Below are 26,419 nucleotides of genomic sequence, written 5' to 3'. Positions count from 1 at the left end.
TCCATTATTCTTTTGATTTTTTCTGACTGGCTGGGACTTGAGCGCTGCCCTAGCAAGTCTATAAATATAAAAGCCTTTCTTTCCTTCCTCTGGAACACACCAAAGACCATTTGAATACCTGTGGGGAGAAGTTAAAACTAAACCAAGCCAAAGCAACTTGCAAAGAACAACTTGTTCAGCCAGTCTTCAAGTGCTGACCATAAATTGCTGGAAGTCAGGCCCAAGAAGCTTGTCTCTGCTCAACGTGAAATGGGAAAGGCAGCTCTCCCTCCTAAGAGCAGGCTCTCTGGATTCAGTGTTTTGTGTGAAGACTTATGGATGGGAATGCTAACGCAGAGCAACTGGCAGCGCTGCCCGGCGGGGTGTGGGCTGTGCCTGAAGGAGGCAGCCCCGGACCATCAGGGTTGAGCTCTGAATGTGTGGGCTGCCTGGAGCTCCTCAGTGCCACTGCCTCTTCCCCTGTGCTCCACGAAGTGCTGCTGAGCCATCTTGGGCAGCCATCAGTGCACAGCTTCTAGGAGTTTCCCAAATCTGGCCACCAAGAAGATCCTAGCCTTTGTAGAGTTCTTTCCACTGGCACCTATAGAGTGTAAAATGCTCCTGAAGCCAAATGAGGAGTGTTTACAAAAGCCCCTTGGTATGGAGGGAAAATGGCAGAGGATGTGGGAATAGCTACAACTGTTGCTGCATTGGAAATATTGAGGGTCTCCATCCTAAGGTGCCGCCCATGCTCTCTGCACTGCAGCACAAGGAACTTTATTCAGCGGTCTTTTTGTGGGAAAAGCAAGGCTGGTACCTCCATCTTTCCTGTCCTTGGGCTCTCTGTTGGGGTCAGTGTCCAATCAGTGCATACGGTTGCTTTGTGTGGTAGAAAAGGGGAAAAGAAAAATGCCCCCTTCCCTACCAAAGTCTGACAAACAGGAATCATAGCTGCGGCATAAGCTTCTCTGATGGATTCTGCCTCAGCAAAATGAAATTAAGATTTCAGCAAACAAGCCCCAATTCCGTGGTACCAGTAGAACAAATGACATCTGATAATTGCTAACTCCTTTTGCTTATTCTTTGCTCTGTTCACCCCATCAGTCTCTCCAGATTATATTTTCAGCTGAGTTTAATGAACGCCATTTATTAAACTAACACCAGGGTTCTGCTCTGGCCTCAGACAGATGTGCCTGCTAATATGAATCATTTTGTTCAATTGGATTATTCTGATGGAGAGCGGATCCCCGCCACTCCAAGGAACACAAACAAATGGGGAACAGCTCGCCTCCAGTTGTGACCAGCCGCTCGCGATCATTAGGAGGCAGCTCCGGGCTCCGCGGGCAGCCAGGCAGGGTGGTGTCCCTGCCGCTCCCGTCAGCCGGCACTTCTGCTCCCTTCCATTCCCTCCTCGCGTACGGAGAGAGACCAGATCTCAGTGTGGCCCAGAGCCTGGCTTGTCGTGGGGACATGAGCATCACTGCTACCTTTTCTGTGTTTACCAGCTGCATGGGCAACTTGGATTCACCTTCTCCTTTGTCTTGGCGAATGGTCCTTATCTCAATGCAAAACAGACCCCCCTAGCTGTGCATTCTTCCCTTCCCAGTGTGCCATGCCTGACCTCCTTTACATTGACACCTGAGAAAATGTAGGCTACTTACTTGCTATTGATCCTGCTTTACTCTGATCTTCTCCAATTATTTGGGCAAAAGGACAGGGATGATATGCTCTTAAAAGCTTGTATTAATCAGAGAAAAGAGATAAAATCCGTCTGAAATCTCCCAGACGGAGATCCCCTCAGTCTATCGTTTGGGATTTTAGTCTTCAAAATTTTGGGTCAATCTGTGTAATACGTTGTGTTCAGGCACCAGACATCCATCTATCTGTCTATCTCAATACAAATCCTACCTTCTGTGAACCATAAAACTTCTAGCCGAGTGACATTACCACTTCTCACATCGACAGAACACACTGAGCACACATAACTTGGGGAAAAATTACAGAGGCAATTTGAAAGATCAGAAGAGAAAAAGCACAAGATTTCTGCTCCCTGAGCGTAAGTGGCCAAATCCCACAAGTCTTTAGCTGGCACAAATCACCATCGCTCCGTTAAAGACTATTTTTTTCACAGGTGAAGGGCAGGCCCAGCACTTCTCCAGCTACCTGTGGTCCTCGGGCCAACTCATTCCAGAGCATTCCTGAAGGAAGAAATTATTTTCATTTTAATCCTAAGCAGCACCCCGGAGTTACTTCCAGGAATCAATGGTGAATACCAGACGCCAGTCTGTCAGAAAGTGGGGCTGCACTGAAAGATAAAAGACCCCGAAGCCAACCATAGCACCAGTCCTTGTGCCTTTACTGAAGCTCCTGAGCATGCTCCTCAGCAAAGCCATCTACTGGGAAGTTAATTCCTACATTCAGGTTTAGGTTTAGAAATGCTTCTCCAGGAGTGAGGTGTTCCTTTACTCCTGATCAGGATCTGTGCACCTTTCTCAAAATTGCATTACACTGGTCTTTATGGGGAACAGAAAAAAGACCTATAGGAATTCCTGATGGGATTTTTTCTAACAAGGTCTATACGATCTGCACCAAATAGTGCCCTTGTAAGCTAAGAGCAGAAGACAGAAACACTCAAATAGATCACCTTCTGAAAGCACCAAAGAACTGATGTGTAAGACCCCAGTTTCCTAAGGCAGTTTTTGGGCTGCCTGTTTGGCTCCCTTTCTCAGCGACCAGTCTGCCATGGTAGAGCAATGTCTGCCATGCAAGAAGAATGCACAGAAAATAAAGAGCATGGCAAGCATTCACTCATCGTATGTCACAGGAGGTGGAATGCAACTTCTACTGATGAGTAGAGATGCTTCAAGAGCAGAGAAAAAAAGAGAATTTTATCCAGCAAAGACAAATTTGTAGCTGACTGCACAGCCTATGGGTTTCATGGCCCAATCATTTCCAAATTCTTAGAAATCAAGGTAATGACAACCTATTTTCTTTTGGAACAACCTGCTTTTTAAGACAGATAGTGTATTACAGCACTCGGACATGACAACCAGGGCCCTGGTCCACAGCACACCCGAATCAACAAATCTGTTGGCTTCAAGGACCAGGCCTCGTATAGCCAGAAATCTCAAAGGCAGGTGTCTTGTTGATGTGAGGATTTTAAAGAGTTACCCTGCTCTGCACAGAACAGGTGCTTCAGACGGACCAGCTGCTGGACATGGCCTACATGGGAAAAAAGAGTTATATGAAGAGGCAGAGTGGGAGAGTATCTCTCCCAATAGTGGGAGAAATCTGTTTTCTAAAGAGGATCACTTGGGTGTGCAACTGTGGCTTTCCAGGCATGCAAAAGAATTTTTTACGTTTGTAAATCATTGTTGTATAAAGGGATTTTTAAAATAAGCCACAGGGATGTGCTTGGTGAAAGGCATGTTCATTCCCGCATCTCTCTGCTCTAAAAAAACCAGAGTGGCCAGAGTGGTGACATTTTGTCTTCCTCTAGAATTACAAATAATTGAAACATCTCTGCTAGGAGAACATTTAGAATTAAATAAGTAATAGAGGGCCTGAATCCTCGGTTGCCATAAATCAGTGTCACTTCACTGACTTCAGAGGAGCTGGTAATTGACGCTGCCTGAGAACTTCACCTGACCATGGTTGTGGTTAGTACCTTTCCAGGCTGAACACTGAATTTTCATTCACTGCTTCTTGGTTGGGAAATGACTTGACTGCTGTTCTTCTTTCCCCTCCAGCTCAGCCTTCTACCCAATATTTCAAAAAGGTTGGATAAAGCTCAGCTAAGTGGATAAATGACCCATTTGAAATAAAAGCTGTCTGATCTCTAACTGCAGTCACAAGGCAGGACGAAAGACACTTGAGAGAGTTTATACTGTAAACCTTCAATTCTCTGCTACAGCGGAATCAAACACTTCAGAGACCAGAGTTTTGATATTCACTTGTATCTGGCCAAAGTTACCGTACCCATGAATTATTCAAATATGCAATTATTGCATTTGATATATCACTGGGTATAACTGTGGGAATGAGAAACAGTGTTCTAGTGCAGCTGATTGTATATGCCTTCCAAACCATAAGGACATCAATTTAAGGTGCTCACATTGATGGAGCACTCTGCAACCCCTTATTAAGATTCTTGCCAACTCCTGTAGCAGTTCCCCTGCAGAGTAAATTTCATGGAGTTTTTTAGCCTCCCTTTTCTTTATACCTACAGTGTAAGTGCCAAACATTACCCCATACAGCTTCAATTCATGGTTCTGCAGTAGCTCTCAAAGGTCAGTGGCAAAAAGATCAGATAATTTTCAGCCTCCTGATCAATGCTGCACAAGTGACCTGAGTCCTGTGAACCATGTGTTGGAGCTGACTTGTAACTTTGACTTTATTGGGAGTTTCCAGTTTCCCGAACTAACCTTCTCTGCTAATTCACTTTTCCCTAGGGCCAGAGGGCTCTGCCCTGCCTTTGGCCTATACTGTCCATATCGTCTTTATCTGGACAAAACAGCATGTTCATGATGCTGATGTTTTCTTTAGACTAAACACACCAGAAATGGATCTACCAGTCTTCAAGCGTAGGAAGCATAGGGACCTCTAAGAAGAACTTCTTTTGCCTGCAGTCCTAGACCTTTATGGTCCCACACACTGAGCTTCAAACAACTTGCCCTTTGCTCTCTTCCCAAGTACTTGCATTTGCAAATTGATAACATGCTTCTTTTCTGTCTGCTCATTAGTAGGTACTGCACCCCTCAGTGTCCTGGTATCAAAAGACTTTGCTGACTTGTCACTTAAATCAAGGTCCTGTAGGAAAATGACCATGCTTGTTTTTAAACCTCCTCTTAGATTTTCACAAGCCTTTTGCATTGTGGTCTTTACCCTCTCTCATTCTCTTTGTATCTATTTTATTTAGCAGAGGATTGCATTCTGTCACTGTTTGCTGCTGCTGCAAAAACATTTTGGCTATGGGTGTCTCTGGTGTTTTTCCATCTCTTTGCCTCTCATTTCCAATTATGGCTGCTTAAAACCCTTTCCTTTTCTTACATTTCCCAGTTCCCCACTTTTCCTTCAAGTTGCAGTCCCCCATGCACTGGCCCAGCAAATCTCTGTGCTGGATGAACCTAATAAAGAAGTTCCTTCAAAGCCTACTGTTTTCAGGTTACTGCAGCTGCCCATGAACTGAAGCAATCAAAGCTCACACCGGTTATCTCAGAAAGGCTCTAAATCTGACCTACTCAGCTAATTTGCATGACATGGTCCGTATGAGATCCCATAGTAATCTTGTTGGTCAAGTGGCTGGATATATAACACTACTACCCTTCTGTCAACTCTGGGGCTTTGGGGGATTTTACTGTTGGAAGCCTTTGAAGGTTGCACAAGCATATCAAGCTCCTGGTCTTTTGACAGTAGGGACAACTGAGTAGGCTCTTTGCTGGCTGAGTCATTGGGAAAAGTTCTCACAAGCCTCCGAAAGTTTACTTTAGAACACCAGGACCAACTGCATCACCGTGGGATGAGAAATGGGAGGCTGCTTTCATATCTATTATTTAATTCTGAAATAATTGCATTATCTAACATTTTAAAAAAAAAAATGGGGACATGAGTTTTAATGAAGAATTCATGCTCCGAACTGAAGGAAAGTGTTATGGTATTGCATTGTGCTGCTGTATCACTCCCATGACAAATAGTGCAGATCCGTTAGTGACCTACATGGACTCATTTAGATGCAAACACAGCAATACTCCTGAAAAGCTGCCCTGCTTTGAGCAAGAACAAGTTCCAAATATTGCTGAATGGAATTCAGTCTCAGAGCAGTAATTACCGATTGTAATTTTGGAGTAAATGCAGTAATTAATTATTGTCGTTTTCCATCAGTGCATTATATTGTGTGCCAATCTTAGAATAACTACAATAATTAGCAAATGGGATTTTGCATGCTCTGGTATCGAAACTGTGGTTTATGGAACAGACATGAGAATTTTACCATAATAAAGTTATTAGTAATTTAAATGGGCAGGCAGGTTAAAGATGATCAGCCAGAAAAGAAAAGGGTTTCCTTGTCAGTTTTGCAAATACGTTCAATAGTTCTGTTTCAGCCTCCCCCAGTAGCATTCACTTCCATTCTTTCATGTACGAGGACAACAGCACAAAGTTTGGGTTACAAACACAGTGAGGGAAGCTTAATTTAGCCACAGTTGTCAGTGGAAATTAAAAGCAAAAGTAATCCAAAGAAAAAAAAATATTGTTTGAGCTGATGGTTTTTCAGTACCTAAACAGACTTCCCCAAATGAAGCTGTGCTGATTTTGATCTCACTTTATTCACTTCATATTAAAGCTTGTGCTGGAGTACTGTTTTGGTGTAATTATACTAGTGCAAATTTCCATAATGTAAGCAAGTCCTAAATGATCTAAGTGATGACTAAAGGAAGGGAATGGCAATAATCTGTGCAGGAGGAAGAGGAACTTGTTAGCATGACTGTAGGAGGCATAACTACAAGAAATGGGGTTAGACCCTGATAAAGGATATTTTGTCCGAATTTCAAGATGAACAGCTTAATAGAAAACAGTTAAGATCAATGCAACTGCAGAGTAGCCTCTCACTGACAGTAATACAAGACTATCTGAGAGGGATAAGCAATCCAAAATTCAGTAAAAAATACACTTTCATTAGGACTTGCATTGAAGTGATCTGAAATGACAAGAGACAGCCAGAAATTTTCCATTCAGATCTTTTTGTTTATCGGCATCTGTAATTTTGCTTGTTTGTTTTATTTTTTGTTGATAATGTCTTTAAAATGAGGTGTTTGGGGTTTTTTCTCTTATCAGAGCACAGACAAAGGGAAATGCTAAGTTTTCCAGTTTGGTAAGCTGTATATTCCAATGAAAAAAATATCACCTATTCCAGCCAGCTGCAGAAAGAAGCATCTCATACCTTCTACAGTATGTCACATACCAGCACATATTCAAAAAGCTGTGAAGAAGAACCTAAATATCTTTTTTTTTTTTTTTTTTTTTTTATTTGATCTTTGGCCTATGTTATTTCCCTCGGCATTTTGGAGAAGCAGGTTGCCTGGACAATGCATTCTTTTAATGTTTTGCCACTACTCATATGAGCAAAGCTGAAAAAAAGGTCTTACTGTTGACCTTTTTTCTTCTCACTCTTCTGCCTCAGTTTTGTCTCACTCAGTTTGTCTCACTCACACTCGCTTTGCCTCACCCGGTTTCATGCCACTCAGTGCTCCCGGTCAGTCCCACCCAGACGTGTCTCCATGTTCAGCTTTAAATAAAACTTCAACAGCAGAGTACCTGTCTGAGGTGGTAAATAACCCTTTGCTAGTGATCAGTCACCAAGATGAAGCCACAGAAGGGGAATGGATAGTATTTTAACTGCCTTTCTGTGCAATGCCTTTTACGGGTCTATCAGCTGGATGCTTCTGTGCTACCCTGTGCTGCCCTTAATACAGGAAGAGCTGTGAGTTATGGGGTTTTCAAGGCAATATTGTCCTATCATGGCTATCGTGACTTTGCACTGGGGAACTAGCTTTGAGACCCACAGCAGAGGGCCATAATCACACCCATCACTTCTGCTCCCATGGGGAGGACGAGAGACGCTCGTCTTTCTGCCTGTCCCAGCAGTCCTCCATGGGCTGACACGCACCCCCAGCCGCTGCAGGTTGAACCTGCAACTTTGCCATATCACGGGGTACTTAAGGGCTCCTAGGAATGGCCACCCAAGGGAGCTATGGATTTCAGGGTGCTTTTTTTCTTCATTATCTCGTGCATTTACTATCTGAAAGACACGTGAAGCGCCTCCGAATCCTTGCTTCCTAGTCCTGAGGGGGGATTTGTAATAGAATATATTGATTTTGGCAGAGTTGACTCAAATGATCCTCCTCTCTTACTTTTCCTTTCTCCCCGCTCTCCCCCCCCTTCCCCCCCTCCCCCCCTCCCCCTTTCTTTTTTTTCCTACAACCACCTCTTTAATTATAAAGAAAAAAGAGAACAGAGGAAGCCATTTTGGAAATATTTTGCCATCTGAATTCTTCAGGGCTTTGCTTACTGCAGCTTGTGGGCTTATCTGCCACATCACAGAAACCCTTTCAGTGTTTGACAGCAACTTTAGAGCAGTTGCAAGGAAAACAAAGGACTTCAAATCACTGTGGCCTGGACTCTTGTGTCCCAAAAGGGAGATTTATAAGCTAAAAAAAACTGCATCCAGAATTAAAATTGAGTGAAGATCTTTCTTTCTTGGTTAGGAAAAAACACTCTGGTGGATTACATCAAACTGGGTGCTGCTTGTGTTTTTTGTTGGCAGCTTCTTATTTTTGGAAGGGAGTTCAATAAAACAAAGCTCTCCCTTAGAAAAATCCCAATTAAAAAGTTTCTTGAGCATCCTCTTGAAGCACATGAGTAATTGCCCTGATGTCAATATGGTTATACACATGCTTCAAGTTGGAATTAAGGACCCTGAAGAGCTGTGACCAAAATAAAACTAGATAAAAAACATACAGGAGTTATTGTGTTTCTGCCGGTTAAGGGAGCTGCCTGCTCTCAAGGTTTGCAATAGCTGTCTGTGCTGTACCCATGGTCCAAGACGGCTTTTGTCCTAGTGTTTTTAGGAAACTTCTTGTAGCAGTAATGACACTGTCTACTGAGCGTGCAAGTCAGAGAATTCCAGTGGTATTTTGCAGGCTGGATGGACGTTGCACATCGAACCAGCCATGAGGGTACAATAACACCGTGCTGAGCCAAGAACAGCTGACCTGTGTCTAAGTAAGGCTTATCACTGAGGGCTCAGCCCTGTGGTCACTGCTGTCGCACAGCCCTCGTGGGAAGATGAACTGTGACTGTCATGACTCAAATTCCTCTGCATCTAGGGTGCTGGTGTGGATGTTTCCAAGCACTGGAAAGCAGATGAGCTGAAGAAAGAGCTGGATCTAAGCCCTTCTGGGTATCCTCGCTGTTACCAAGTGTCCTCTCCAGTCTAACCTGGCATGGTAGTCCCTGTGCTAAATCAAATCCTTTCCTGGGATTTGCTTTTCAGTATCTTCCTGGGGCCACATACTCTTGGCCAATCCCTTTTGTTAGGTGCGAAAAACACACACAAAATTTTTCCCTGGAGAACTCTCTCCTCCTAGAAGACAGGTACATCTTCAGCTCCTTCAATGGGCTCACCAGGGTGGGAGTCCACAAGAGAATAAGGACTTCTGAGCTGCATTTACTCCATTTTGGTAGGGACTGTCTGTACCTCTAATAAAGGCTCCTTAAGTAGAGGATGAAAGTGATCTGGTGGTAACAACTGAACTGATTTTGCTGGATTTTTAGTACTGGTTTTGCATTAAAATAAAAATAAAATCCAGAAAGGCTAAAGGATTTCTGTTTAGAGGTCACAATTCAAGACTCTTGCTTTGCAGAAGCAAAGAAAGAAAAAAAAAATGCTCTAAGACAGAGAAACGGAATTTTATTGCCATTTTACTAGCTGATTTCTTGTTTTGGCATTTATTGGGGGGAAAAAGAAAAAAAAAACAAACAACAACAAATCTTAGTCCTACTACTGAGTGATGTTTTTATAGGAAACAAGCTGAGACTTCAACATCAGCCTGATCGTGAAAAGGTAGAGGCAGAGCACTTTATAATGATCCATGGTAATGAAAATACCATAAACTCATACCAGTCAGTCTTTAAAACCACAGGTGTCTACAGCCCTGCACTTTCTTATACGACCATTACAAACAAGTATATCCTCAGTGATCACAGCTATGCTATGATACAAAGCTATTGCTTCGCGCCAAACTAAAGAGACACTTGTGTTCCTCGATTCCTTTGCAGGTGTTATTGAAAATCTCCCTGACAAAGACATTCCCTGCTTTAACAAAATTGCATGCATGCATCTCCCGCTCTCCCCCAGCAAAACCTGCAGTAAAAAGCCGGTGTGATGAAGCAAAAAGCATTTGGATATGGAAACGTATTTTGGTTTCAAGCTTCCAAGAGGCCTTGTCATAAGCAAGGAAAAGAAAAGAGATTTTTGAAGAGGGAAAATGCATTGACAGTTATCTTCATATAGTCACATATAAAGGAGAGTCTAAACTATGGAGGCTATATCTTGCACGTGAACCTAATACGTTTATTAAAAGTTTTCTTAACTTGCTTCCTGTTGTCTTCAGTGCAGCACCTCTTTCAAAGACTTTTTGTTCCCATTCGTTAATTCTCAGTGGAAAGGATACTGCTCTGAAGACCATTTTTTCGAAGATATTAGAGATACCAGTGAAAAATTAGCACACTTCAGATTTCTTTGGAAGGTTGAAGATAAGGATTTCCTGCCTGTACCTTAGATGAATCAAAAAGGGCCTGAATCAAAAACACTGAATCTTAGACATTACATTGATAACAGTCTAGAAAGGTCACCTAACCCATCTCTCTGTCACTAATGCAGGAGTGCACAATGCTTGTTGCAGCTTAGGGCCACCCTGAGTGCTGGGTTTATTGGGGAATCTCTGGTGTGGAACAGTTTTAACAGCAGGGAGGCTTCCTCTATCTGTAACAAACACGTACAGTCTTATATCTCTGTTTCTCAAAGAATTATCTAATGGAAAAGCCAGCCAGCGGTGGAAAATATTTCCATTTTCGGAAACATCTCCGTTTTTGTTATTGGTGATTGGCTGGGATTCCAATGAAACAAGCTGCTGCTTCTGATACTTTTGACACTGTTACATGTACTAGAAGTTCCCTTGGAGCATCAAGCTGGCTCCTCTCCAACAACACACAGTACACGAGTCTAACAGTGAGACCTTCGTTCTGATTTGTCTAGGTCCTCAGTCAAGCAAAGCTTCCTTGGCTTTGGTTGGGTTTTGTCTACACACTGAAGTTAACATTAACTGAGAAAGAAGTGAGCATGGATCCTTCTATTCATTTCTTGGGCTTGGGAAGAAAGAAATTAGGGGTTATTTAGTTGTCAGGGAGACATATTTACATAAAGTTATTATGCTGTGATGAAATTGGATACAGACTATACTGCATGAAGAATGAAGAACGCTTTGAAACGTTTGCGACACAGAGCTATTGAGACAGACACTGTCCCAGTCCAGTCAGCTGGGATGGAACTGCAGCCCGGACCCATTTCTTAATTGCAGATTTTCTTCAGCCACCAGAAATGCTCTCTTTAGCTGAGCAAGGGGAATCAGGACAGCTGCTGGCTCTCCTCTAGTGACCAGGAATACTTTCTAGAGATGCAGGATGCCCCTGAGGTGGGGAACTTGTCTCATCCCTCATTAAGCATCCTTCCACCTCTTTTTCTAGAGAGACGCACACACAAATGGTTCCTGGTTTATGTGTAGGTGCGTATCTGTGCGATGTGGCTCTAGCCAGAGGGCTAAGTGAAAAAGGTAGAAGCTAGAGAGTCACAGAGCTGAGTCTTTTGAGGGTCTACAACAAGAAAGGCTACAACCACAGCTGACACCCCCTTCCTCATGCAGTTACCTGTGCTAGTGCTTTGTATCCAGTTTTTCCCACAACTCTTCAGTAGGGACGATTAGCATCCTTTGGCCTCTTCAGCTGCACCTTCAGCCTCTTCATGCCAATCTGGAAACCATTCATAGCCTGGATAGCAGCTTGGGCACTGGCAGGATTGTCAAAACTCACAAAACCTGTCAAAACATGAGGCAAGGCAGGGGGTTTAATGAGCTGAAGGGGGCCAAGGCACGTACATGCAACGACCACTGAGAATGAACATGGGGGAGGGAGTGAGGCGGGTGGAAGGGAGGGAGTAAGCAGGTGGGAGGGTGGGCAGGTAGGCAGGAGAGTGAGGACAGGATGGTTGCCAATGGGGGACGGAGGGTAGGAAGGGGTTGTTACAGATCAGCATCCCAGGACGCAGTGCCTGGTCTGAGTCCCAGTTTGGACACAAGATTAAGTGAAGCACAGGCATCCAAATGCTGGTGCCGCAGCATCAGCGCACACAAGATTTGGGTCCTTTGAGCTGTGTCTCAGCAGATGTGATGCATGGTCTCAGGGCACACTGTCTTGCTCCTTTTCCCTCCATCATGCTCTAGACCTTCTTTCACTCATCAACGTAACCTTTCCTTTGCCTTCCAATATTCACAATGAAAGGGAACCTGATATACCTATTCCTACTTCCTTATTATGGCAACATAAGTAAAATGTGAATTTAATAAGTTCTCCATTATGGTGTTCATTGGCACGAATAGTTTGATTGTTGGCCACTTAAGCCATATGAGGAGCTTTATTAACTGGCAATTACTGCAGACTTTCTCTTGACTCTGCAGTTGAGAAAGATGAACACTAGTGCTTTCCTAACATGGTTTCCATAAGTAGTTTCATATCTTGCCAGCAAATCATCCAATGAGCCATGGAGCGCATCCAGCAGTAGAAACACCTATAGTGACTGAACATTGCATTTACAGGCCACCTAAAATGACATTCTTTGTCTCAATGGAAGCCTTGCTCTCTGGGGATCAGAAGACCCAAGATAGGCCAGAACCATACAGGATTCAATGAATCTAATGCATTCAGCTTTGGGAAGGGTTTTTGGTGTAGGTTTATTCCCCCCCCGCTCCGTTTTTTTTTTAATGTTAGCTCCAGGAAAAGGCCACATTTGCCCAGACTGTATTTCACTTTAGCTGGAGTGACCATGGGTCTGAGATATTAGCGAGGCAGGGGGCCATCACATCGTATAAGAATTGCTTCTGCTGCCTTTGCCAGAAATGTCCCTGTGTGCCAACAACATTTCTGAGCACAAACCCTGGGTAAGACTACCTCGGGCCAGCCTGCACTCCAGACAAAGCCATCTGTCTTCCCACCCCTGCAAAGCTCTGGCAGCACAAATCAACCCTAGGAACCCCGTGTCTCTCAACAGACAGGCTGAAATGAAGAGACAGTTTGAGAGCCCTTCAAAAAGCTAATGCTGAACATTTGCTGCCAGGTATACACCTGCTCCTGACAACAGCACCAGGCATGGCTCACAGCCCTGGGCTGCAGTGTGAGTGCGTTCAGCCGCACCTCCTCCCTGGTCTAGTTCCTCCTTGAAAACAAGTCTCACAGATGACACAAGGTGGCTTGTGTTTGAAAGAGACGTGCACACACACGCACATATATGCAAGCACACCTTCTCACTCTTGCATTAAAACTGTACTCCCTGCCTTTGGCTACAAACATAAGTTTATGAGAGGTGATAAAACCTATGGTCTTAGCCTCAAAGTAAGACTACAGGTTAACTGAGTACGGCAAACGTGTTTTTAAGAGGGAGGCCCATGAAATAAACAGGCATCCCTCTTCAGCCTCCCCTCTGGAAGCCAAGGCTCCAAGTAACTGTCTGTCCATGCAGTTTTCCTGCCAACCACCTGGATGAGGAGGTACCAACACTGCAGCTCTGAAGATGTGAGCAAAAGTGTTGCTCAAGCCTCACAGCAGTCATCAATCTCTAGGCAGAAAACTGGAGAGTTATGTATGGTGAGTAATGAGCTGGAGTATTATTCAATGGTAATAGATCTGCTTTTGCAATCACTTATTAGCCAGTAAGCCCCTGGTAATGTTCCCAGTTTACATTTGACTAGTTGAATAATCTACCAGTTAAGAAGGTCCTATGACTTAGTCTCAGCAAAGAAACAAACTAAACACCTCCTGACTTCACCTGAGCTGATTCACTCTTTAAATACTTCTGGAAGCTGCCTTGGAAATGTTTTACTTGAGCTTCAACTTGAAATTTGCTGCCTAGCTACCTCACGTCTTTGAATACAGGGTGTAGTGAAAGCCAGTTATTTTAAAAATCGCCTCTGGACTGCTAATACTCCTGTCCAAGACCCATCAGCTAAATCTATAACAGTAAAATAAAACTGTGCCAGGGAAGTTCAGAGAAACTGGAACCCGATCATCTGTACCACCGGATATTTACAAAAGTCCTTGACATAGTTTTGGCTTGTGCCTAACTCCAAACAATTCCTGGACAAATTCTGAGTTATAGCACAGAACAGAGCCTGGTTTTGGTAGTTAGCTTGGATGTGGTCATGATATTCTGGAATGTAAGATAATTTAATAGTTTGGGTGTGGGCCATTCTGTGCCAGCTGGCCCCAGTGCTAGGGGAAAGTGCCAGGCATGTTTACTTTACTAATATATATGCAGGTACCAAGCATCAAAGCTGGGTTGGATGCAGCTGGATAATTGCTTATATCATGTCTTTAGAGAACCTAGCTTGTCTGTAAACTTTGACTTCTACTCTTGTAACTGGCCCTGTTGCAACGTACCTCCTACTGGCTAAACGAGCACATCTAGAGTGTATCTACACGTGCATCCACTTGTGAGCAAATCACCTTGGGATCCTAAAACAATCAGTGGAGGTCTCGCCAATACAGTCAGTGGAGAGTTGGACAGGATTTCTCTCTTTTTCCAGGACATTCCTAGCTGTGCTCAGATGAATGAAGTCCCACTGGCTGTCTAGCAGGAACTAGTGCAGACTGCAACGAAGGCAGGCACCTAGCTTAAATCAAGGTACCTCTGCTGCGGTATTTACTTGGTTCTGCAGTTGGGACTGACATCTCAAGGAAAGGTGTTGTTAACTGGCTAGTGGCTGGGTGAGGCACTCCCTAAAGTGATGTTATTTGCTGAATCAAACTCCTAATTCATTCAAACCCCACCAGACCTGCTGACAAGTATGATGGAAATCTACTATTTGCCTACTTTTGCCAAGACTAGACCTTTACTTAGGTGGCAAGCCCTGGTGCTGGGATGCTGATACCATTGTACCTCTGCAAGAACCTTGCCTTTAGATAAGCTTACAAAACTACACTAGTTTTTATCATCACTTTGTTTTTAAGATGGAATTCTAAGGCCATTTCCTCATTCTGTGCAAAGCTGTAAATAATACAGCATTTTAACAAATGGGACTAATAAGAGAGATCAGAAGTGCATTTGCTCACTATATTTCATCTAGACCAGATAATGAAGCCGGGAGTTGTACTCTGTTGCTATTGGTATTAGTTGCCTACAGATTTGGACCAGATTTGGATTGTTTATTTTTTTCTCCTTAGTTATCCTGATGTCCACTGCTGTAATATAAAAATCTCCACTGGCTAGCAACTGAGGGTGGAGAGGCTGGAGTGGGAAGGCTGGGGAGAGAGAAGGGCAATTGCCAGTAATTGTGCATTTTCCTTGTGAGCACGTCCTTGGGACAGAGCAGCTAATTCCACTGGCTTCATGTGACTGGTTTAGTTTCATGGGGCTTGAAACACTCAGAACTTGTTGGTGCATTTGTCTCTCCCCCTTCCTGTTATTTATGTGGAGTTGTATTTGATATTATTGAGCGTATTTGGATGGATACCAAGAAGAATAAAAGCTAGGGCTTATCCTGAGACTCGAGATGTCACACTGGTAAGGGATAGGCAGGCAGACAGACAGACAAGCTGTGTTAACAATATCATATTCCTTTCTCTTTTCAGGCCAGATACCTACTGGTAGATTAGATGACTTTTTTGTCCTTACATGTGCTATTGGCAGTTAGAATCACAGAATGGTTTAGGTTGGAAGGGACCTTAAAGCCCATCTAGTTCCAACCCCCCTGCCATGGGCAGGGACACCTCCCACTAGACCAGGCTGCTCAAAGCCCCATCCAGCCTGGCCTTGAACATCTCCAGGGATGGGGCATCCACAGCTTCCCTGGGCAACATGTTCCAGTGCCTCACCACCCTTACAGTAAAGAATTTCTTCCTAATATCTAATCTAAACCTCCCCTTTTCCAGTTTAAAACAGTTACCCCTCATCCTATTGCTACATTCCCTGATAAAGAGTCCCTCCCTGTCTTTCCTGTAGGCCCCCTTGTTTCTCCACACCAGTGTTAATGGTGCTGTTCCAGGCTTAAACATGTATGACTAGGAACAGAATGTATGTACTGGGAAAATAGCTTAAATGCTTTCTGAATGGCTTTAATGTTGGAGCCCATGACTATAGGGCTCAAATCATGATGATAGTACTACAGTTGCTCAAGAAACTATCTGTGTTTTGAACACCACCCCTGCATTGTCATCTGCTCTCTTGAAGGACAAAAGAGAAAGGGAAAGGTTAAAAAGCTTGAAGCTGTTTCTGTGCATCAGTTAATTAATAATCAGAGAAATATATGTTCTGGTCTGAAGATGGCTGGTAGGAGGACAGGATTTTGTGATAAATCTATTTTATGGAGGGGATGTTGGTTTTTTTCTTTTTTTTCCTTTTTTTTTTTTTCCACCCCGGGGATTATGTAAAAAGGCTGTTCTAATAAATGATTTATCAAAGCAACAAAGAATGAAGAAATCTGCTAGGACTGCAGCTCAGGGCATCTAATCTTCCTGGTTTTGCACAGCATATTCCAGGAAGGTACTGATGTTGTAGTCCATGTCTTCTCCTGACCTGCTTTTTTTCCTGTGTGACTGTGTTAATGATTAGCAGGCAGAAACTGGGGGACCATCTTGGAGGGTGCTTTGGTTTCTCCCCGTTTCTTCCACAGGAAGTCTTGGTAGTGGGGCATGCTGAGGGAGCTTCATGACCTTCTCATGATGCCAGCAGGATCACCAATGGCTTTATGTAACGGGGTTGACTCAAGGGCTGTTTTTCTGTTTTAATCAGCTGAGATGATAAAGAAGAGAATTAGCAGTCTATCTCAGAGTGAATTTGAAGACTGTTTTGTAACTGTAAATTTTTCATTCACAGTGAGTAGTGTCTTTGCATCATCATGAATTAGTTTGTACACTAAGTGCAGTCCTGAATGAGCACATCGTTAGGTTCCCATGGATCCCTAATTGGTCTTTCTGAGTTTTCTGTTGCTTTTTGCATGCTGCAAGGAGAATTAGCGGTTAATGTGCAAAACAGCCTTTTGATGATCTGCTACCAGGTTGGAATAACATGTTGCCTCTCTTCAGCAGAAGCTTTTCTCTGGATGGAACCCAATGCTTAGTAATACACTGAGCATCCCCCAAATAAGTAGTCAAGACCATGGTGAATGACAGATTTGGACAAGCTTTTAATCCAGACTCCTGAACAGGGGGCAGATGGTCCTGCAGCAGGTCCACTCAGGTAACTAGGCTGGTCTCAGCTAACGGAAAGGAAAAGAGCAACCTCAAAGCAACAAATATTTAACTTGTCTTAAAACTAAAAAGAGCTATTTGAGCTATGTTCCGGATGCTTGCTGCACAAAACTACCATCTCAGAGATGCTTAGCTTTCTTAGTCCAGAGATACATTTTTCTGGTTCTGGCTGTCAGTGTATTTGTCTGTCTGCCACGAGGGAACTTCCTTGGCACTTCTTGTTCCCGCCATTACGAAAGTCACTAGCTAAGGAGAGGATCTCATTCTTCTGAACTTTTCCCTCTTGTCATTCAACACATGTTCATCTCACTAGAGGGAAATGAGAATAACAGAAGAGCAAGGATCTGCCTCTCAGCTTGTGGAAGGCAAATTCCCATGCAGCGAAAGAGAAGAAATGTGACCGTGGGCTGGGTACTAGCGTGGGAGAAGTCCATGCCCCTTGCTTCCCTTACTTCTAAAGTCCTGCTCCCCAGGACATAAAAGGGGCCCTCAGCCAGGCTACTAAGATGGAGGAAGCTGCAGAAAGCACTGGCAATTGGTTAGACTAGAGGCCCCGCTCCTTTCCTTCCCCCAGGCATTTGAGTTCGTCATTAAGGAATTAGTTATTAATATAATTCGTTATGAATATAACTGTGCCCTTAGTGCACGGCTTCCTTGCTTTTGTTACTAACTGGGGAAGGGTGAGATCTAGGAACATCAGGGAGGCATTTTCTGCTGGGAAGGCAACAATAAGGGGTTCAAATCAATGAGTCTTCTCCTTTGTGGGAAGGGTGCTGGGGAGGAGCTCCCATCCTTCTTCCCCATCAGGACCTGACCACCTACATCCCAGCACTTCCCTGCTACTTCAGTCCATTTCATTCCTAAGATTGCTTATTTTCTCTTTCTCCATGTTTATTAGTCTTATCAGAGAATGGAGGTTTTCCTTTAATTGCCTTGCAAGGTCTTTACCTTGCTATGTTCTTTGCACAATGTACTAGCTGCTGTCTTGCAATTTTGTAGTGCTGTAAAGAATTTCAGGATACAATCTGGATGTAAGTAGCTCTATAATGTATGTGTGCATTGGAAGGTATTGTACTGTAAGGTGATTTATGAGTACTGGAATACTCAATAAAGGAGTATGTCTGCAGATCAAGGGCATATCATTTCAGCTGTTTTCTGGTGTCTAAAAGGGTTGGATGACTTTTTGGAATATTTAACCTTCCACTAATGTTTATTCATGCCTGAGCATGATCTGTCTATCCAGTTATCCGTCCCATCCATCCCATCCATCCATCCATCCATCCATCCATCCATCCATCCATTTTGTAATGTATGAACAACCAGTAACTGACGACTATGCTAAACAATCACTATTAAATATTTCACATCTGCGGGATAAGATAATTGAACCTCAGAATATTAGAAGAATTGGCTCAGAAATTTGCTGAACCATTGATGTTCATTTTAGAAAGTTATGGAATATTAGAAAACCTTCAAAGTGTTCCAGAAAAAAAAAATCCATTATTAATTTTTAAGGATGTAAACTAGATGATCTGGTAAACTCAGTCAATCTTTCATAAACCTAAGTAAAATTATGAAAATTTTGATGTGAGATGATACAGCAAAGAATTAAAAGGAGTATACAATTAACGCCAATCATCATGATTTCATGGAAAATAGTACCTATCAAATGAACCTGATTGCATGAAATCGCAAGTTTGATTAATAAAGTAATTTTTCATAGAGTATACTTAAAATTTTCTAGAGTATTTGAGAGCTCTTATTTATAGAAAATGAAAGTAGCCCATATCAAACTTCTTAATAATTGGATAATAGATAGACAACCAAAAACATTGTAAACTGTGACTTACAATATTGAGGAGTTTCTAGTAGGCTCCTCCAGGAACATGCTGGAAGGTCTGTGCCAGACACCTGCCTGTGTCTGGAAGGTCAATTTCTCTAACATTACCTGGAAGACATCTGAAGTACTTACTAGTAAAATTTGCCAATTTTACAAAAATGGTGAAATGGTAAATAATGACAGAAGTAAGTCATGTTGACCTGGGGCATTGCTTAGGCTGGACTCAGTTAAAGAGTGTTCATTTTAATCCAACAAAATGCAAAATTAAGTATCCAGAGGAAAAAAGTGAGTCACTTATGAAAAGGGGAAATCTTCACTAGAAAACAGTGCTTCTAAGAAGAACATGAATGTCACGATAAACCCCAAAAGCACGAGCTCTCAGCTTTGTGTTGAAATATTGAAAGTCCCAAGACTCAGTATAGTCTTGGGATGAAGCCAGTCTCTGGGGAATATCCTTAAAAGTAGGAAGGCAATGTTACATCTGAGTATGGCTCAGGAAAGATACTTACTGGAATTCTGCATTTAGTTCTGGTGATTTCTCTACAAAAAATAAGTTTTCAGAATTATTAAGAACTACAAGAGTAATTCTAAGTCTGAAAAAGTAATGAAAGTTGCCACAGCTTATTGAAGAGAAGGTTAAATGGTCTTCTGACCATAGTCTATAAATAATTTCCAATAAAATATGGTTTTTTAATATAGAAAGAAAAAAAAGCTTGATGATTTCTTCTGGTTAGAAGCAGACTTCTGACAATTTAAAATGGAAATAAGTCACTGAGTCTGCATTTTTTAAATAATGAAGGTAATTAACTATTTTGGAACATCTTGTTTAGCAATAGGGGTGGAGCACCTGTCAAATGAAATCTTGATGAAGAAATTTTCTAAAAGGTATGCTACGACTCAAGCAGAAGGTTTGAACTTGTCACATCAGTGGAGGTTATCTGGCATACGTTATTTCAGAATTCAGTCCAAGGGATCAGAATGGTCCCTTCTGGTACTGCATATCTGTCTATCTGTCTGTCCATTGGTCATTTCACATTTCAGATATTTATAACATCAGTTCTTGCCTACTTGTCTGGCATGGACTGAGGTAACAGTCATGATAGAGGTGACAATTGATGTTAATGCCTTATAATAAATGGCCCCAAAGTGTGGGCTGCGGACCACTGAGACAGCTGACTGGTACTCGTTCTTCATCTTGCTTCCAGCTGAGAGAAACTGAACAGATGGGAAGGGGAGATTAAATGAAGAGTGAAAGTAGATGGCATGATTAACTTTCTCTAAAGGTCAGAACACCCACTGCAGAAGGTAGCTTGATATACATGAGCATCTTCCTTGTTTCACCTTTCTGTCTTCCTGTGCATGAAACTACTTCTATACATGGAGGCACCATGAACTGGAATGGGCAGACAATTGGTCCCTGTTATTGTGCATTGTCAGTTGGATGTTCTCCAGATACTGCCTCAAAGAAGCAGTATCTTTTCTGAAGACGGTTGAGGGCTGCAGATGCTGACCCTGAATATGGTAATTCAAACCAAAAAAGAACTTTCTTCCTATGATTCTTCTCTTTCACAGTCTGTTTGGATTTTTTTTTTTCCATGCAGAAATTACTGTCATGGCTCACATTGAAAGCACAAGGTTAAGATTCAAGATTAGACTAGAATTTGGACAGTTTAAGTTACTACATGGTCAGATCTGGGATTTTGCCTCATACAGAAATCTGGAACTTTTTCTAAAAGAGAGAAAAAGCATAAGCAAAAATCTCATATAGAAACGCACAAAGATTTCTCATCACAAGAATGGAGCTAACTCTAAAAACTTCTATTTTTTCCTGTAAACAGAGCGGGTCTAAAGGATGAGCAGCTATTTGTCTGATGCTGTGGGCTGTGGGTGTACCCATTCTACTAAGTAGGATTCAGACTTCAGCCATTTGTTGGAGATCCCATGAATCAAATATTAGGCCACTATATATACAAGTCTGCTGTGAACAAGAAGCATTGTGGTTCTTCTAAAACAAGCATAATGTTCCAACCCAGCTGATGATGATCTTCCTCACAAGGAACAAACTAGCTGTTGAGGAATCACCCATAGATAGTGAATGGTATTTGGTCTTTTTTTGAATGATGATTAGAACTGAAGCAATTTCCTAACTGCTTTCAGAAATGGAAGGAACTCTTCTTCACTTGCTTTCTGAGCCTTCCTTGTAAATGTTTGATGTCATGATGTGTCAATAGAAGGTTTTTTGGGAAAGCACACAGATGGAAAAAGCAGATGAACTTTTGAGGAGACAAGGTCTTCTACCAGTGTAAAACTAGAATCAAAGAATGAGATTAGTGTAGGTTTTACACAAGTTATGAGTGCGATCTAAGTAGGTGCTCAGTTAAGGATGCACTGAGTTTGTTGCTGAATCATGATTAAGCTTTTTTTCACATTTATTTTGTTGGAGTTGTACAATATAAGCAAGATGAAAAGAACTACTGAAGCTTCCACCAGCCATGTCACAATCCTTTTCTTATCTAAATCTTAATTTCTTTGTTCCCAGGTTCTCTCTTGGATCAATTTGTGGGTTTGTTATAAAGAAGCCATGTATGAACACTGCAGCTACTCAAATCACCAGTCATGCTTCTTGGTCTATAAGAGACAAGCATCATAAACCATGACCTTCCTTTTGATAAAATTTCATAGTGCGGAAGTGAATTCCTTCCTGGGTTGATCAAGGGAAAAAAAAAGGAGAACCAACCAGGAAGGTGCACTGTGAATTGTAATAGTGACTAGTGACTTGTTTTTAATCAGTTCTCTCATGTCCCAGGGAGTCTCTGAAATAGACTCATTCTTGGTGTGGCAACGTATGGAATCTCCCCACCTTGCTCCCACTGACCATTACTTTGATGGACAACTAACTGTCTCTCCTCTTTATGTCATTGCACACCTGGTACCTCCTTATGGTTAGGTTGGGGCAACCCAACAGATATAGAAAGAGTGGAAGCTTCTTTTGTAGGACAGTCTGAAAGTTTCTATACATAAGCCAGAAGTAGTGATGAATAGTTTTTGGCTGTGCTTTTCAAACCAATACTTTATTTTCTATGGAGGCCACTGTGTGAAAACCAGCTAACAAAACTAAAAGTGAAATCAACAGGAAAAAAACTTCCTCGTGCACAGTGAGTGATTTGGGAAAAAAAAAAAAGAAAAGAGAAAATCTCTTCATATCTAGTTCAGGAGATTGCGAACTGACACTGAACTGTGCTGGGTACCAAGAGGAGACAGAAAAGAGGTACAGAAGTGCATTTTAATCTGGAAGATAACATACTGTTCCAGATCCAACCAGCTGTTACATCTGTAGTCCTTTCAGTGTCAGTGTAAGACCTCTGTGTTTTCAACTACCCAGAATGGATAAGGAAATGATCTGCTTGCTTCTCTTGTCATCAACATCAATGGGAATGGAACACCTTCATATTATAGCGTAGATGCTGATAAATCCCTGTGGGTCTGCCAGCAGAGCATTCACCATTAATGGGCTTTAAAAGAATACCCTGAATCATGGACATCTCTGTGAAGTGCCTTCTGTAGTCCTTCAGAAGAGTTACTTTCAGTCTGTGCAACTTGAATTATATCATAGATTGACTAAAGCCTGATATAATTCTGGCTTCTGGGGCCCCTGCCCAATGGCCTGTCTGAACTCTTGATTGACCCTTGGGTGGGAGATGGGAAAATGTGCTTGTATTTTAATTACTGAAATAAGGAGAGTAGAAATATTGCTGGAAAACCCATTGAAGAAAATGCCTTTGATTAGAAAACCTGAGAAAGGCAGGATGTTTCTTGATAATTTGGGCAGGGATCTTAATTTGAAAGGATAAGGTAAAAATATGAGTTGCCCTTAAAAAAAGTGGCTTGTGCATTAACTCCTAAAATCAAGTAGCAAAAATTCTTCTCATAAGCATTTCTAAAAGCCCAAAACACAATAATCCTTCTGGAGCCTGTTCAGCCATGTCAAGAGATGCAAAATGACCAAGATAAATACTTTACAATTTCTGGGAACTCTTCTAGAGAAGGAATTTAAAGGGTCATTAGAGACCTATCTTTAGAACAATCATATAATTTCACCTTCAAATGGCCAGAACACAATCAGGTTTATAGGTCATATTGCCAAAAAAGGAGAAAATCTGATGTTTGTGAAGTAGCCAAAGACAGCAGCTGCTCTTAGATGTTAGATGCACCTCTTCCCTTTTGTAACATTAAACATGCCTGGCTAAATATCAAGGGGACTGAAGCTCACCTGGTGAAAGGGGCATTGTCCCACTGCCTCTAGGTTTTCCATGGGTTTCACCACTGAGGATCTCATTAGATGTGTGCCCTGGCCTGCAAGGAAGGCCAACAGCATACTGAGCAGTATTAACAATCAGTTAGGGAAGTGATTACCCTCTCTGCTCAGCACTCATTAGACCACACCTGGACATCTAGTTCTGTGCACCTCCTCCCACCAGCATAGGAAAGACAGTGACAAAAAGGAGTGAGTTCAGCATATGGCAGGATGGACAAGGGCTGGAGCCCTTGCCCCATGAGAGCAAGAAGACAGAGTCTCTTCACAGCGGTGAATAGTGGGAGACTGAGACACAAGGGGCATAAATTGAAGACAGAGAGAGGTCCTGACTGGATATAAGGAAAAGCTTCTTCACCTTGAAGGCCAGCAGGTTGCCCAAATTCAAACCACTTGATCAGTGGATTTCATTGTTATTAATAATTTGCAGACATATTTGCTATTGCAGAAATATATATTTTAAAAATACATATATAATGTACATATGTCTACATATGGAACATATTACAGATCAAGGCTGGAGAAAGTAGAGATGAGGTTGAATTTGGTTGGGGATTTGACATACATGAAACTAGGAATGGTTAAGCAGGGTATACCTATCTTTATGGGGATCTACAAGTCGTTACCCTGATGACAACCTTTGAAGTTGTCAATATATGCTATTTGAAGATGTTAATCTCACCTGGGGATTTTTTAATTTTGGTTTGCTTACTTGAAAAGGGAAGATATCACATGCACCAATACATTAAACAATGATAAGGCTGCAAAATGAAGCACTCGAGTTAGAAATGCAAGAAATGATGTTACCTATAAAATTTTAATTCTGTATTGTTTTGTATATGCATTAAGGCACTGCTTCTAAGCACACATTTCTGTATTTTTCTTTCTCATGGCATCCTTGTTTTAATTACTGTAGAGAATGAATAACATAACAGGGGGAGGAAAATGGCAATGTATCAGACTCATTATTGCAAGTGTTGGAATATAGACAGTAAATAAAGCAGGAAAAGGATGGTTTTGTAGTTGTACAACCAAATGCTGCCTTGGAGAACTGGAATTGATCTCTATTTCTACCATGACATCCCAGTTATATTGAGTAAATCATATATCACAAGATTCTTTCAATAAGATCTCCTAGGCTACTTTTTTACGAGTAAATAAAACAGGCTCTGAGTGCAAATGGTACATCATGGCTTCTATCCATGTGCCTAAACACACCTCTCAAAAGAGGGTGGGTTTGTCTCCACTGCTGTCTAAGGACAGTCCCTGGCCTTTGTCAATGCTGGTCCGTGCCCAAGCAACGTCCAGCCGTGAGTTAATTTTCATGGCCCAAATAGAGCCCATGGCATACAAACGTTAAAAAGATATTGATAGTTGTGACACAGTGTTTGAGCTGATATGCAAGGCCTCTTTAGTTTGCCAGTGAAGATGAAGATTTACTGTGTGATCCTCTTCTCTTGGTGCTCAGTGCGTGACCTGATATTTCACTGACAGAAAGGCTGGTGCCTGTGCCTGCATCTGAACATAAACATAGCGTGCCCTGCATTGTGCTAAATACTTTGAGAAAACTAGCAAACAGACTGATCAGGCTCATGGCATCTCAGATTAGGCATCCAAGATTAATAAATGGTTTTGAATATCTTTCTATGCCTCATCATCCCCTTGGTGAAATGAGGACACCATAAGCACTGGGAAAATGCTGTTACTTAGCTCTGTGAACCTCTCAAACGCTCTGCTTGGAAGGGCCTTAGGAAAGCAGATGAGGAAATAATAATAAATTCATATTCATAGCAGGGTTTGAATACTGTGAGGGAAGGAAGGCCTGAGGCCAAGCACAGAGCTGTGAGGATGTGTTGAACAGCTGCTCAGTAACTAGCTAGCTGACAGACTTCACAATGCTGAAGAACAGTCCTGTGCAATGAATGAGACAGGACAGACAGATACAAAGAAGCTGAAGATAGATATATGGGGGGACGGATGGATGATTGGACGGACTGATAGAGACTCATCCATTCTTCAGTTCAAATTCACCTTGCAGGAGAGAGATCTTGGAAAAACAAAAATAAAAACAGATGTAATGGGTAGCCAAAATGCTGTGGTGGGTCTGCAGTCTCTCAAGAGTGGGATGTGGTAAGTCTGTGCACTGCAGATCAATCACCTTGACTTCAGAAAAGGGGCTGCCCATTGGAGGAATCATTATTTCTGAATTCTGAATAGAAACTTCTGGTCTGAATGAAAGTAGCGCTAGGGACTCTCCTCTGGTGTTTTTAGACATGGGGGTGTTTGCATTTGAAACTATAATAGCCTCGTATCACTTTTAGGACTGTCTGTATGCAATTCAGGTTCATCTAGTCTATCTAATGCCAAAGGGTTTTTAGAGGAGGTGGCAGTAGATAGCACACTGTGCAACCACATGAGAGCCCGGTCAGGTTCTTTTCCTAGGTCCCAATGCTGATGGATTTATTTGAAGCCCAGAGTATTAAGTTTTAATCTGCTTAAAAACTCTCTTTGTTTTTACTCTTTCTTCTGGCATTAACTTTTAACATCAGTTAATTTCTATTAGTCACATAAATGGCTGTCCCTCTTTGAAGGTCATTAAATGAGTAGCCGCAAAGACCCTGCAGTAATGAGTTCCTCCATCTAATTGCACTATGAGAAAAAAATGCTAAACATTTAAAATGATTGTGCAAATGTGCCTGTGAGTAGATATGTACAAATATATCCATAACTTTCAAATATATTCTGGATGGATTATGTCTATCACTTGTGTGGAGAGATGGATAGAATAGTGACAGACACACGGACAGACAGATAAATAGAAGATAGATTCTGCTACCGTATTCTTGTCTAATAAATTGTTAAGCTACAAAAGAAAGCAGAAGTCCCTGTGTACAATGTATAGATTTTCTTTAATGTGAGTTATTGAGAAAAGACAGAGCTGTCCCTTTAACTGGAGAGCTGCAAACAGCTGTTCCTTATGCGTACATGCTTGCTTGGTCTGAAAGTTTTGGTAAGTCAGTGCATAACTGACAGTTAGATTTATCTCCCCAATAAGCAATCAACATTATAATAAAGGAAAAATGCTTTCAGTGCACCTTTGAGAGTGCATCAGAAATTAATCTAAACATCAAATTAATTATAGTTTGTAAATGAATAGTGGCTCACAGCCCTAATACTTCTCCCGCTCCTCCTCCTCCCCCTAAAGCCTCCCCCAGCCG

The 26,419-nt window shown here is 42.1% G+C and overlaps 1 protein-coding gene across 24 annotated transcripts in view; it reads right to left on the bottom strand.

Moving 5' to 3' along the window:
* CELF4 (CUGBP Elav-like family member 4) overlaps positions 1 to 26,419 on the bottom strand; it is a 713,233-nt gene that overhangs the window by 13,811 nt on the left and 673,003 nt on the right. For all 24 annotated transcript variants that reach the window (XR_012584950.1, XR_012584952.1, XR_012584953.1 and 21 more), the window contains one exon: positions 11,461 to 11,627. Coding sequence is in view for 17 of the 24 variants with exons in the window: in XM_074570524.1 (XP_074426625.1) it covers positions 11,500 to 11,627 (128 nt within the window). In the remaining 7 variants the exon portion in view is untranslated. The remainder of the gene's footprint in view (positions 1 to 11,460; positions 11,628 to 26,419) is intronic.

The sequence above is a fragment of the Larus michahellis genome, chromosome Z (assembly GCF_964199755.1).
Source record: "Larus michahellis chromosome Z, bLarMic1.1, whole genome shotgun sequence".
NCBI lineage: Eukaryota > Metazoa > Chordata > Aves > Charadriiformes > Laridae > Larus > Larus michahellis.
This window is presented reverse-complemented; position numbering and strand designations above follow the sequence as displayed.